General features: G+C 41.3%; 1 protein-coding gene across 3 annotated transcripts in view; it reads right to left on the bottom strand.

Moving 5' to 3' along the window:
- DNAJC19 (DnaJ heat shock protein family (Hsp40) member C19) overlaps window positions 1-15,715 on the bottom strand; it is a 92,068-nt gene that overhangs the window by 62,635 nt on the left and 13,718 nt on the right. For all 3 annotated transcript variants that reach the window (XM_078665283.1, XM_078665284.1, XM_078665285.1), the window contains exons 2-3: window positions 15,570-15,621; window positions 7,769-7,842 (exon numbers count right to left, since the gene is read on the bottom strand). In XM_078665283.1, coding sequence (XP_078521409.1) covers window positions 7,769-7,842; window positions 15,570-15,621 — 126 coding nt within the window. The remainder of the gene's footprint in view (window positions 1-7,768; window positions 7,843-15,569; window positions 15,622-15,715) is intronic.

Genomic DNA, 15,715 nt, shown 5'->3' with positions numbered 1-15,715 from the left:
TATCTGTTTTATTTAAGTACAACTAACTGCTACTTAAAAAAAAAAAGCAGTAATGCAGCTCATGTCTGCAAAAGTAAAAATAATATTGAACACAGTAGCAAACTAAAACTTCAGGTTGCTTTGATTATCACTGGGAAATAATATACACAACATTACTCTATCTTAAGTTATTTTTGGCACTCCCATCATCAAAAGGTACATAGATATCAGAGAAAGAGATCCTTGATCCCAAAATAGTCTACTGGTCTTGAATCCTCACAGGAACTTTGGAAGAGAATTCACCTGAATGGGGTACAAGATGTTTTCCACCCTTAGTGTCCGTTTTGAATTACTGTTGGATAGAATATCCTTCCTTGCACATAGGCAGAGATCATGTTCAATAATTTGCTTTATGTTTTTTCAACTACAGAGCACCAATTAAAACCTAGGCGGTTCGCTGTACCATTGTCTAGATCATACATTGACTGAGGAGGTTGTTAAGATGGTGGCTGACTCTCCTAAGTGCAGGGCAATTAATTTCTAATTGGTGACACATACAAAACTAACAAAGAACACAATACACTTAATAAATGAAATCGAGGAACATCAGTTTATGGGATTTGCTGGGATACCTTTAAAGCATTTACTGGATGTCAAATAACTTATTTTCCTGCATGTAGTATAAAAATGTGCATGCCAAATTGATGGAATTGAATGGAATCATTGAAGATTAATTTTAGGAAAAAAACGAATATGTGCTACTGAAGAAATAATGGCAACAACCTAGGGCTCGATTACGATGTCGTCCGGGAAGCAGTCCAACCAAATTGGTTTGGGAATGTTTTCCGAACTACTCGGGTTCGGGGAGTCTAACTGACAGATTAAAGTGTGTCTGAACACCATTCGATCGGACTCCCATTTTCTTCAATGGGAGCCTGTGTTCTGAACAAGGACACAGTCTCCCATTGTGAAAAGGGGTGTTTGGGAAATCCTTGCACCCTGTGGAAGGCAGCGCATGGTGCCTGCCACACTGTGCATGCAGGGAAAGGGGGACCCATGGGCGCCCCCACGGGCCTGATCCAGACGCCTTTGGGAGATCATGATCAATCGTCCGGTAATGTGTCCGAGTCGGTCAGAAACAAGGCAAATAGATCGAATACGACCGAATCGGATGCCATCCAGAGCCTCCGGACGGCATCATAATCGACCCCCTAATGTTGTAGAGATAAAAGTTGAGAACACGCAGTCCACTTTAAATATCCTGGAATTAAAGTCATAAGTAACTTATTCTGGAAACAGAGCTGGGAAAATACTGTCTCCCACATCTCTTCTACAAAGATGGGTTGGATGAGATTCTAGAAGAAAATTTGGCGGTTACTCTTGATGGGTGTTTAGTGGCAACTATACCTTACAGAAGCAGTAAAAAGCTTATAGTCTGACATTGATTATTATACCATATACCAGTCAACCTCTAAATTGATGAGAAAGCACACTTTTAGAGAACAGAAGCAAAAGTCCAGAAATTTGGGCTTGCGTTTGGCATAAAGGTCACAGTCAAACTTCTGAGAATTGATCTTGGCATCTGTTCCTTACAAAATCTGACAGAAAATCTGCTGAAACATCTGCTGAATCTCAATAGACAAGCTGAAATTAAAATTTCAAGTGCCCCCTGGTAGTATCTAAAAACAAATGGATTCCTGTGAACTTACAATACCTTGAGAAAACCAGATGTTTGGATGACAGTTTTAAAAATGTGCCTTATTATCAGACATCCCATTAATTATGAAAGCCATTTTTAATTAAAAGACTTGCCCTATGAGTGCTTTCAAAGATCAGCAGTACTTTGTGGGGAAAAGTCCACAGAGAAAGTTATTCTGTTCTTGAGGCGGACATTATCTTGTCACTCCTTATAAAATTTGCCAGACACCTTTCTTTTAAATAATTGCTGCAACTGCGAGTTGGAATTGTTCCGGTTAGAAGCATACGAGGTGTTGGAGTATTAATTATACTCAAAAATAGCGAATAGTGCCGATGTGATCTGCCTTTGATTCGTAGGTTGCACATTTGCTTTAAACTAGCACCGTAATTATTGTGCCCAAAAAATATGTTAAGAACACAGCTTCTTTGCAACCACATCTTAATGATCCAGAGCACCTGGGAGTCTTATTTTTACAAACATTTGAACTGCTTAATTTTACGAAGGCTTAAGGTCACTTGTTAAAAATTGCTAGGAATTTAAAAAGCAAAGGTATATATGAATTCTAATGATATTGTTGTAAATAGAAGTCCAGAGCCAGGTGTATTTTAGATTACTTTTATTCAAGCTGGATTTCAGGTCAAGTCATCAAGATGGAAAGATGAAAACCCCACCAGGAGTGACCTCCTTGTCACTCAGCCTGCCTGGTGCCAACTGCCAGTTGAGCCCAGGCTAAGCCAGCAACACTTCATGATGTCACCAAAGATTTTAGTGGTGACATCATGTGAGTGACAATGAAAACCCACAGACAGAAAAGAGATAGGCTAAATATAACACATCTCCTTTCTTTAGGGAAATCAAAAAGATGAAATTAGAATAAGTAACATTAGCTTCAGTGTACACATCCATATAAAAGTATACAGTACATTCTTAAAATAGACCATTGAAAATAACGTATACATGGATATAAAAGTATACAACACATTCTAAAGATAGAGCATTAAGATAACATCCGCACTACCTTACATCTTCAGGTAATTAGTAACAAGTCCAAAACACAACTAGTCCCAAGTCCCATCCCCTTTCCTTGGGAAACACAAACACAAATTGGTTTTGTGACAAAATGGAGTCCACTTTGCTCCGTAACGAGGTACACCTCACCCCGTGAACCGCACCTTGGAGTACATAATGCTCCGCCACCAAATAAGTCAGGGTACTCACCACCCCTAAAACTAAATTTGGAGTACACTTTACTCTATGACGGGGTACATCTTACCCCGCGAACCACACCTTGGAGTACATATTGCTCCGCCCCCAAATATGTAATGGGGTACTCACCACCCTTAATACAAAATCAGAACACACTCTGCACCGTAACGGGGTACAACTCTCACCGTGAACCACACCTCGGAGTACATATTGCTCCGCCCCCAAATGCGTAATGGGGTACTCACCACCCTTAATACTAAAATCAGAACACACTCTGCACCGTAACGGGGTACAACTCTCCCCGTGAACTACACCTTGGAGTACATATTGCTCCGCCCCCAAATACGTAATGAGGTACTCACCACCCTTTATCTAAAATCTGAAGGTGAAATCACTGACCACCGCAAAACACACCACCCCACAAATACACAACTTTACGCCACCCCAAAATGAACTGCAACAAAACGCTAACTACCACGGACTCACCCCTCACCACTAACCGAACCCACACAAACAACGAGACAAACATTAAAATGACCAGCAAAATAATGTTAGAGAAAGTCTCGTGCTCCGGTGAGCGGTCTCTCACCCGAGATCTCCAAAGATCTTAACATGTCAGTAGTTGTAGTATTGCCAACTAGTTGCACAACACCAATGAGTTGCTGCCGCCGAGTTGCTGACTGGACAATCACTAGAGAACAGCACTTGCCTTCCATGAACAAACAGCGTCCATTTGCAGCATCATCTTCTCCAGAACGACTCACAGGGTATATAAAAAAAAAATTACTACCAGATAGTTGCCAAAAGTTCGATTACGATCTCCCTCGACATCCCGCTTAACTTCTTCAGAAAGGCAGTCACTGCAGGTTTTTCAAAGGTGATAGCAAAGTTTCCGACAAATCTTCTCTCAAACCTAAAATGGAGGCACGTATTAAACGTAGCACCGGGTGGCTCTCGGCACGCCAGTGCTCGAAGAACGTGAGAGTGCAGCATTGTGACAGCGTTCTTCCCACGACGTCAGAAGAAAGATACACTCGGTAAATTTCATCGCATTACAATGCTCGCGCTCATTTTAAAAAATGGAATGACAGTTGAATTGCAAAGTACTGCGCAGCGAAAATCGAAATCATTAACTTCTGCGTAGTGAAAAGGCCAATGTTCATGTGTAAATTAATTCCTGCGCTGGTTGTCCGCATCTCGCTATTATGTTCCGCCTCTCTCAAACTTCCACAAACTCAAATTAAAATAACAGAGACTTTGTCTATCTCTTCCCAAATCCGATCTCCAAAGAAGTTAAGTATCATGTTCCAAGCACATAAATCTACTACATCCAGATTAGTTCTGACACGCAGGGTGAAAACTCTTTCAAACTCTTTCTGCTGCAGTGCCAAATCCCACTGGGGCACAAATCCTCTCGCTAGCACTGCACACTTCTAACATGGACGCAGGGCAGCAGGAAGACATCGATCTTCATACAAGGGCTATACAGATGAATCGTGACACTCATGCCCTCCCTGTTGTACTCACAGTTTCGATGGTTAAACGCCTTGGGCTGCAGGCTGTCAATATGGCAAATGACACTGGTGGGGCTCTTAGCAAGGCGTTAAATCTCCAAGCGTCGCCAAAAATGTTGTAAATAGAAGTCCAGAGCCAGGTGTATTTTAGGTTACTTTTATTCAAGCTGGATTTCAGGTCAAGTCATCAAGATGGAAAGATGAAAACCCCACCAGGAGTGACCTCCTTGTCACTCAGCCTGCCTGGTGCCAACTGCCAGTTGAGCCCAGGCTAAGCCAGCAACACTCCATGATGTCACCAAAGATTCTAGTGGTGACATCATGTGAGTGACAATGAAAACCCACAGACAGAAAAGAGACAGGCTAAATATAACAGAGCTTCAATTTGTTAATAACCTTATTTAAATGCCAACACCTTCAAATGTATTGGCTGCAGAAGACGATGATCCCGGCACCAACATTTCTGCACAGTCAATGATGTGGTTATGGATTTCAATGCACTCCTTTCCTCATAGGACTTTTTAGGAATATAAGAATGCACACGAGTACATGACATTAACTGCCCACTATCTCACCAGCTGTAGCTAACCCTAACATTAGCAATTATCAGCCCAGGCACACTAGAGGCTGTGATGAAGGCAGAACCAACTTACAGTGAATTAGGAATTACATTTTATCACAAAATAACATTGTCATGTTACATACCCCTAAAGTCCTCCGTTATGGTCACCTAAATCTACCTGTATACTATAAGCAGGTCTTAAAAGATGTGTAGAAGATGCCCAAGATGAAGTGATTTGTTTTTTAAGCGACATAGGTTCTTCTTCATAAAGTATATATGGAAACCCAAGAAAAAGCATATTCATCTTGCCAGGACAGGCTTCTAATCTTGTTTACCTGTCAATTGTTCTGCCACTACTACTAACCTCAGGCATAATTCAAGTTTATTTATTTCTGTTATTGAAGATTTTTTAGAAGGTCTGTATAGGATGTTTTCCTCATTCCTCATTTTAACCTGATGCACAATTCTAATTTAAAACATAACACAGAAGTTAACATTCTTGGTACCTGGAATATGAACATGGAAGGTTGGTAAAATCCAGGCTCCCCCCCCACCCAACCCGAAGACAGTTACCTGCTATAGGGATAGACTTGTTCTTTGTCCTCACCTTTTTCATACCCAATATAATTGTAGGCCTCCAATTAAAACAACCAATTATTTCAGTTGTTTTCTTTGCTTAACCTACAGCTAGAGGTTTAGTGGGTTCCTGTATAATGCTTAGCTAAGACAGAGGTGTAATTGTAAAATGAGACCAAAACAAAGCTAGTGTTCCTTTGCCATTCTAGGTGCAGATGCTCATGTATCAAGGGGTCAGTGGACAATTGATAGCTTCTTGCATTAGTTTATGAAAATGCCCACCCACCACTTCTAAGAAACTGCTGATCTGCCTTTACTGTTGATTAAACAGCTATCACAGCGCAGGCTGTTACATGGAGATCAAACCAAAGGGTGGCAAAGCTTTTTACCTAAAACAAATGTTGGGCTTCTACTCTCAAAAGACAGTGTTGATACTATATTCAATGTCTGTCCAGTTCCTTTCGCTTGTGGTCTTGCTATTCTATCCTAGAGGTTTTCTGTTAAGAAAGATTGCATGACTGAGAAGGAAATGTTTCTTACCTCTAATTGTAAATGCCAACTCACATGTGAGTACAAAGTATGTCCGGGAGGGACAGATCCATATCACATTTTCAGGATATCCATACAATACACTTAAACAGAATTCATCGAAATCGAAATTATTTCGAGTCAGGGGTCGTCATGAAAGCCTGGTATGAATTAAGCCCCAGACCTAAGTTGGACACCCTGGATCTAGAAGGGTAGATAGGCAATTTATCAAAAACCATGTATTTCTTTAAATGGTAAAATATTTGTATTGGTTTGGACTTTAAACTGGCTTGTACGTCAAAACAAATAGGTTTAAAGGCATCAGTAGGTCACTGGGATTGCACTGCATTTGATCTTTTATAAAGAGAACTATGATGATGAATTAAAATTCCGTAAAAGAAAACTTTTCAGCATAGCTATTATGTTGAAACATAGAACTAGGACACCTAATCCTCCAAGTATGTTCCAGTAACCACTTCTAACATGAACAACACCCTGATGTCGGGCTCGGATGCAATAGAACACCCGCCTGTCATCTTCCAACTGAGACACCATAGTAACATAAAATGCATTAAAATGAAGGTACCTAGATTTTCTCCACCCTCCTAAAATATCAAAGCTTTCTTGAAGGCCACTTTAAATATCCTCAATCTTGCAAAATCAAATAGGTCCTGGGGTTTGCATTACCAGCACTGGTACTATACCAGAACAGTGTACCTTTGGCTAGAATTTCATTTTGATTCTGAAGTATATGGAATCAGTTAGAAAGTGACAAACCTTTACAACACTGAAACTCAAAAGGAGAACTCTGTTCTCATAAAACAAACTTTATTATTTTTGGTTTGTGGATACTAAGAGAAGTATAATTTCTCTGCAGGAGAGGTATTTCGAGTGAATTTAGGAATCATAGCCCAAGAGCTATTCTAATCGGAACAGTAATTCTGGAAAATGCCCTTTGATACAAAACAACTTTTAACATATTTATTTATTTTAAACATTTACATAGTGCACCTAGATCTCATCTGTACTAGGGTGCTTTACAGTGAAACATAAAATTAAAAGATACATCGAGATCGAACAAAAGAAATCCTGTAATTAAATAAAGGTATTGAACATTAAAGACAGAGCATATGAGAATAGAGTTAATCAAATTTGTGCATTACAATGACAATAAGTTTTGTCTAAAGAAGTGAGTTCTGAAGTCTGGAGGGAGAGAGTTCCGGGTTGCAGGGGGTGCATCGCAGAAGGATTGCTTTGAGCAGTAGAGGTTCTAAACTCTTCAATTTCAAGAAGAGATTTATTAAAATCTTCATCCTCTGACTGTAGGGTATCTTGAACATGTCGGCCAGGTAAGGTGGATTCTTATCACAAATTGTCTTGTGGACAAGGCATCAGATACTGTATTTGATTCTAACCCAAATATGCAGCTAATGCAACTTGCGAAATAGAGGAGAAATGTGATCGACATTACTGGCAGGGTAGAGTACCATAGCTGCTGAACGCAGCACAGCTTTGAGAGGTGCCGGTGAAGATTGAGAATACATGCTTAAGGTCTGGACTTATACCATCTTTCAAAGGGATGCTTACTGCACAAGGTTAAGTTCAGGAGCAAATAAGGTAGAAATGAATGCAACACTCCAACCAGTCAAGCAGAACATGTACATTTAGCAACAACTGGCATATACATTGAGAAGAATTACTTACAGACTTTGGCAAGCTCTGAAAAGCTTGCTTTACTTGAGGCTCCATCTGTTTCATGGCCTGCAAGGCATAGCGACCTTAAAACAACACAAGAAAAACAAGCATTTACAATGCAATGGTCTCGGCATCATTAAAGGTAGAGCTATTGGCATTGCTCATGACATTTTTTTTTTCTTTGCACTCACTACTCTGCACTCACTACTCTGCACTCACTACTCTGCACTCAATACTCTGCACTCAATACTCTGCACTCAATACTCTGCACTCAATACTCTGCACTCAATACTCTGCACTCAATACTCTGCACTCAATACTCTGCACTCAATACTCCGCACTCAATACTCCGCACTCAATACTCCGCACTCAATACTCCGCACTCAATACTCCGCACTCAATACTCCGCACTCAATACTCCGCACTCAATACTCCGCACTCAATACTCCGCACTCAATACTCCGCACTCAATACTCCGCACTCAATACTCTGCACTCACTGTCATTAACGGAACTGTTAACTCGTATATATGGTATAAAGAAAATATAGAAATACACTTAATTTCTGTAACCAAGCCCTACTTGAGCATTTACGTTCATGAATAACTAGCCATGTACAGATAAACTTACCAAAGACCAAAATGTCGGTGGGCACGCAGTTTTAAACATACTGGACATATTAAAGTGTACCGTATGGGGACTCGGTACTCAATCACGTGCTCACTCAGCTCGTGTTGATGTTCTTCACAGAGGAGCGGGCGTGCACGCCTGTCACACTCTCCAGCACACCCCATGCACAGCCTATGCAGCAGGGCCCCTCCCTGCAGAGGGAAGGCCGCCCGTCCAGCAGGGTGGCACCGGGGCCACTGTGCACTGCACGTGCACCTGCAAAGCGGATGGCATGCTGCTCTCCTGCGCGCGCCCAGCCCAGGAAGCATCTGCCACCGCAATAAAGATATCAATGGGCACCCGCAGTGCACAGCAGCATCTCTCAGCTCCCATCAGCCGTGGGAGTGGACGCCCTGGCACAGCCCACGGCTGGTCCCCCGTAGTAGTAAACAGAAGAGAAGCATCTACCCCCAACCCTTCTCTAGCCCTAAATACTTGCCCTCCTCGCCTTAATCCTTCATCGGGATGCGTCCGCTCTGATAACCTCCATCTTCCTGAGCTCGTCGCTCAGCTGCTCTGCGCCCCGCGTAGGATGCAGCTCAAAGCCCCAGGAACGCCCTTTACGTGAGCGTGCACGGAGGCTGAGGATCGCCGACGAAGACACGCAGAGCTCCGAGTCTGCCTGCTGCTGAGACTGACCCGAAGAGCCCGGTAAGTTTGGGGGGGTCGGTGACTGTGTGTGGTGGGGGGTGTGTGAGTGTTGGGGGGGGGGGGGGAGAGGGAGGGGATGTGTGTGTGCCTGTGTGCCTGTGTGTGTCTGTGTCGGCCGGCCAGCAAAAAGCGCGTCCCCAGACCCTGGTAGGCTCGTGCACCGCTCTGTCCTCCCTTTAGAGCTGACTCGACTGCAATAGGTCTCGGCCGAGACCTAAAAAATGACCGACCTTGCACATCAACATACATAAATAAACACTTACTGCGACAATTCTGTAAGCAAACCCATATGCCATCAACCCTCGTTTGCTTTGAGGCAGAACTATATGACATGACCACCAGATGTCTATATAGAAGGTGAGAGTATTTGTCTTAGGTCATTCTAAGAACTGTAAACAAGAAAAATGGGTTTGTCCACCAGAAAGTATCTTTAGGCATGATGTGGTCCCAGAAGAAGGGCTCAATGAAAGCAATTCTAGGGCAAAGTGTAAGACTATAGTCGATTATCAGTAGCAAACACCTATTGTTAAACTAATATAGCCTTTTGTCAGAAACAATCACTGATTATAAGACTAATGTTAATTAAGTATGTTGGAAGTAAAATTAAGACAGAATGGTAGCAACGCTATAAGGCTTCTTCACAAAACAGATACATTGCTTTGAAGGGGATGCAACTCCTCAGCATATACAACTATCTAAAATGTTTGTTTTAATTGTCCGTGTTTTGCATGCAAGTTTATAGCTAGTTACAATGTTTTTATTTTTCAAGATAGTGCTTGTTATGGGAAGAAAAGAAGTTTATTAAATTACTTGGAGTGTTATCTTGTGCACATCACTACAGTCATGTGGGGCATGGGTCAAGCACTAGAAAGGTGGACCTTCATATCCCTTAAACTTTAAGCCAGGGGATTCCCAAGAATCAACACCATATAAGAAGAAAAGGAATATAGGTATTTAGTCTGTTCGCTGCACCCCTGTTAAGCTATCTGTCTACCTTACTAATGCTGCTGTTACTTCTTCAACATTCTGTTGAGATTTTTTATGTTCTTCTTGATTTTAAGGCTGACCTGTCCTCACTGAGACTTGGCTCCAAGATTCCTCAAATCCTGAGACTGCATTGTCTCTCCCTGCGAGCTACCCGGTTACCCATTTAAATAGGATTGGTCACAGAGAGGGGGGGCTAATATATTTCAAGACCAACATCGGGGGCAGTCCTTTCCTTTGGAGAATTTGCACCAAGCAGAGGAGATGGGGTTCTCCCCTAACTTAACTATTTCAGGAGGCCCACATATATCGTCCATCTGGACTGGGAGTAGATTTTGTAATTCAATTGGTGACGTTCTTGACCCTTTGTGTATTGAAACTGACAATGTTTTGGTTCTGGTTTTTTTTTTAACATTGATACCGATGATCCAAAGGATGCTTTGGCTGCCCCTTTGATTGGCTTTCTGGCTTCACTCAATATTCAGCAACTCATTAAATGCCCTCTCACAAGGCTGGTGAAACCATTGACCTTGTTTTTCTGTAACTTCGTTCACATTGAGTTAGACTATCCTTGTGAGCTGGCTTGGACGGATCTTTGGCTGACTGCTTTCCACTTGTCCGTAACAACTACGGAGCTTCAAGGGCCAGTTATCCCAAGAACTTCGTGCCCTTGAACGTTAGCGAACAAGGCAGATTTTCAGGATACCCTACAGTCCTCCTGCCCTCTATTGACAGGTTGTGCTGAAGAGGACTGGGCCCTCGTCTTGTGCTGGTTGCTGTGGATAAAGTTGCACCGAGCAGAATTTATCACTCTCCTTGGTGCTACGTCTCAGCTCTATGGTTCTCTCTCATACTTCTGCTTAATAAAAAACGTTGTAAACAGTTGGAAAGAAAATGAAGCTCAAACTACTACCCGGATGATAACGTTATTTATAAAGATTTTAGGAAAAGGACAAAGAGAGCACAGGTGGTGTATGTCTCTACCAAGACCAGAGAAGCTGATAACTCTAGAAGGAAAACTTTTAATGTTGTGTAAGCTTTTCTCAAGCCGAAAGCTTGTATCTGAAGAGTTCCCCAGACCCAAGAATAATACAACAATCTGTCATCTTTTTTTGATGAGAAGGTAGACTCCATTCAGCATTATTTAATGGAAGAGAGGGTTGTTAACTCTTCCCTTTTCTTTCATGGTCGAAACAGAATTGCCCCAGCTAAAGTTTTAAGCCCCCTATCTTGATTCAAGACGAATTAGTTACAGGAATCCAAGGAGGCCAATTTAAACTGCGGTCAGGGTTCACTAACGGTCCATGCCTGCCAAGTTTTTTAGCGTCTGTGGTGGAGACATTTCCAATTCTTAACAACAGGTTAAATGACTCGTTGGTTTCCGGAGTGATTTATAAGGTCTGGAAACAAGCCACTGAGATTCTTTTGTTAAAAAAACACATGGCCGATCCCACTAAGTTGGAACATTTTAGAACTATTTTTATTGCTATTCGTCACATCTAAAATACTTGAGAAGTTGGTTAATCAGCAATTAAATAACTTTTTGGAACACCATGAGCATTTGAATATTTCTCAATTAAAATTTAGTCAGAGAATTAGTACTGAGACAGCTCTGCTGGAGGTTTTTAAATCTATCAAGAGCTACCTGGACCAGGGCCAAGGCACAGACTTATTTGAATTTGTCAGCAGCGTTCGATTCCAGTTCACATTAAATAGTACTGACAGAACTAGCCAATAAAGGAGGGGCGGTTTACAGCTTTGCAATGAATCTGGCCCCTCCGATCAGATAGATGACAAGCTGTCCAGTTGGAGCCTTTTCTCTCCTCTGCTAAAGCCCTTAAATTTGGGGCTACTTCGGGTTCGTCCCAAAGTCCCACTCTATATAATGACTATACGTCACCTTTAGCTTCTATAATTGAAGCATTCAGGTTATCTCCTATGTGGATGACACAACCTATTCTTTCTATAGGGGCAGGGATGTGGAACTCCTATACCCCGACACCCAGGACATATTGTTTGAGGTCAAGGACAACAAGTTTTCATGCGTATTTTGTCCTTGGGACAAGTAGGCACAAACCCTTTGGCTGCCAGTTTGCTGTACCCCATTATGGATCAGGGAAGGACACTGTTTGCAGTTAAGGTAATATTTTTGGCATATGTTAATGTTGTTTAAACTTGTACTTATGGTTCATTAATTGAACGCCTTTATTATTAGGGTGAGCGCTCTAAGTAAATGTTATAAGCTCCGACTGCACTATGACAGACAGTGGTTTTACTATAAAAATGTGCACACAAGTTTTCAAAGTTTAACAATATAAGGCTATCTATAATGCTCCCAGAATGCTCTCTGATTTGATGCAAATATTTGCAGAAGCTTGAAAGCAAGATTGACGATTCTTTGCTTTCAAAGAAATGTTCATAAAAAAACTGAAAGCAGGAAAAAAACATTTTGCTACACTCCTGTAAAATCTAAGGTACCATTTCTTTGCAGCATCAATTAGTAACATGTGTTGATGTATGCTAGTATTTCCCAAAAATATTCATAATGGAAAAATCAGTGTAACCAGTTTTAATAAGATTATGAGAAACAAAAATAAACAAGCACTGGTAAAGCCAGTAGGTCTGAAATTGGTGGTCAGCTTTTTAGTTTTGTCAATGTGTTACATGTTTTGGTATGTTTTTTGTAAAATCTTATTTGTGTAGAAGCTGCCGGACCCTCACCATTATACCAAATATTGGCAAAAGCAAAAATTGTATTTTGGTCTCAAAAAGCAAACAATGCCACAGTAGTTACTGGCACTGAACAAAACTACTTTGTGTGCTGATATGCTCCTTGTGAAAGAGCAGAATGCTGTCACTCACAGTGTAGACAGCCAATACAGAGAGAGAGAGAGAAAGAAACGTAATAAACACAAAAGGTCACTTTAACACCAGACCAAATTAGGGGCCCAATTATTAAAGAAAGTCTCAAAAGTGCACCCATGGTATATGTCCTTGAAGTAAGTGCAGCTATACTGCTTTCGTGAATCACCAAGATTTTACAGAATTAGGACAAGAAACAGTACTCCTAGTAAATATCTGTGAACTGCATTTTAGCATGAGCAAATATGCATGTGTAGATTTGCTCATGCGAAAATCTTAGTGTTTGCAAGTTCGCTTTCCCTCCAACCACTTTTTTCCTAACTTTGGAAGATGGTTGACGTCTGACATTGTCAGGGGTAAATTTCAAACATTTTTCAGTATGGGATAAGATTAGAGAAGAGTTGTTGAAAATCCTTAAAACATGCAAGTTAGGTGGTTGTACAGACTCAAAAGGGCATTCTACCCTGGAACTATTGCTTACCACTACCTTCAGCCCCAGTATGTAGATATGCGGAAAAGTGGCAACATAAGGGGATTGCAAGTATTCAAACACTACTATGGTATGATCCCTGGCATAATCAGAGAGGCTACATCAGAGCTCTTATATAATGAGATCGCAGCCATAATTTGTTGCTGCACTACATGGCACCAAAGGGGCAAGTGGATTTTCTTAAGGGACAAGCAGATTTATGAAGCAACCTGCCCCATGGACAAGTAGATATTTTATTACATTCCACACCTGTATAGGGGATACCCCTGCAGTTTGGCAGGAGACTTTTAAGCACAGTATACCGAATTGGTGAAGCACATTAATTAGAACAGTTTACATTGTAACTCTGCTAAATAGAAATTCTCCTTTTTGGTCACAAAGTAACGGGCAGGCATAACGACTGGTGGCCAATTGAACTGGACCCAGCCGAATCTCTGTGTGGTAAAAAATCTTGGGGTAAAAATAGATGACAGGCTTTCATTTCGACCCCACATCACTTCCCTGGGAGGGATAGGTTTTGCTCTGATTAGTTCGTTGAAGAAGACACTAGACAATGTTCTCTTTGAATCACAGATAACTATTGTACATGTAGCATTACCTCCAGATCGGATTACGCTAATGCTCTATTTTTGTACCTGCCTTGCTATCAGATCAAACATTTGCAATTGATTCAAAATGCCGCAGCTAAGCTGATATTAGGTGTTCCTAGACAAGATTCGAAAGCGGTTTGTCACAAAGAATTTCATTGGCTCCCTACTGTGAAGTGCATCACTTTTAGAGCGCTGGTGATTGCTTTTGGCTATTTTCATGGGATGACTCCTAAGTAACTGCAACCCTCTAACTGCCAGCTTTGCAGTGTATGGTATTCCATTTTGCTCGATGATTAAAGTGATTTATTTTTAACAAAAGATGAGCACTGGGCTAGACAATAACATAATACTGCATTTGCTGTTTGAATAGTTCTGAGGTCTTGTCCCCTACACATGGCTTTAAGTACCTTCTTCATTCCCAGTAAGTACAACAAAGGGGGCACTGCTTTATCCCTATGTATCCGCTTCATTCACATTAGAGCAAAAAAGGCACTGCAGCATTACACTAGACTTGCAGGATTATAGCAACCCTGTAATCCTTCCAGTTTAGCAATTTATGGTATTTCATTTTGCTCTACGATTACATTCCTTTATTTTAAAGGAAAGATGAGCAGTGGGCTGGAAAATAACATAATACTGCATCTGTTGTTTGACTGTTGAGTTCTGAGCTCTTGTGCCCCCATACACTGCTTTGACCCTATAGACCTGCTTACCCCTTAGATCAAAGGAGGTACTGCTGCTTACAACCCCTAGATTTAATCTTAAATCCAATGGTGACTACATTTTCATGTATCTGGCCAGCAAAGGCAAGGCATGGAGTGAGTAGCCTCCCTTCCTTTGTAGAATCTAAATTGAAGTTCAGTTTAGAAAACAAATTAAGACTTGGGTATTCTGCCAGTGAGTGTTAGAGTGTTAGTTGGCCTATGTTTTTGCAAGTAGTGCCAGGAGGCCAGTGTTTAGCAGCTGTGTACTTTATAAGTGCTTTTGTATTGCATTGCACTACCAAGCTCTACCAGGGGGTTTTGAAGCCTTTCCCATCTAGGGAGCGCAGGAGTTTTGGTGAGAAAATAGTTTTGGCATTCTATGAAGTGTCTATGATCCCAGGGAGACCAATACTAGTCACAACTCATTCCATTTGATTTAAGTGATTCTGGTGTTACTATTTTAGTGAAAAGGGAGTGGAAAGGCTTCCTCACCAAGTTAGGGCTCCTTGTATGTGCCCACCGAAGATTATTGTAGTGTGACCAGAAGCTGTGCAAGAGAAGTGTCCACAAAGGACCTATTTTCACCTTAAGTCTGACTGCGACCAAAAAATAACTCCTACTACATTACAACATTCTCAAAAAGGGCTTCTAATTCATTTACCCACAACGTCTAAAACGCAATATTTTTTGGGGTGCCGACTATGACTGCTCCAAAGGTAAGAGCATGGTTTGTTTGTCCTCATTTAAAAATCTCTGTGGAGAATAATCTGCAGACTGCAAAACAATGTGAGCACAATCACTAAAACTAATACACATTACCAGGTTCAAAATGTAAAGAAACCACTATTTTCATCTTCTAACCTGCAAATCCAGCGACAGCGATGGTCAAGCCTGCTGCTATCATAGTACTGGCCTGTAAAGCAAAAAAGGAAAGAATATTAGTTTTTTTATTTTTACCTTTCAGGCACGTATTTCATGTAACTTACAGATCAAGTTCCCCCTTATGA

Source organism: Lissotriton helveticus, chromosome 10, assembly GCF_964261635.1.
Source record: "Lissotriton helveticus chromosome 10, aLisHel1.1, whole genome shotgun sequence".
Classification (NCBI taxonomy): Eukaryota; Metazoa; Chordata; class Amphibia; order Caudata; family Salamandridae; genus Lissotriton; species Lissotriton helveticus.
This window is presented reverse-complemented; position numbering and strand designations above follow the sequence as displayed.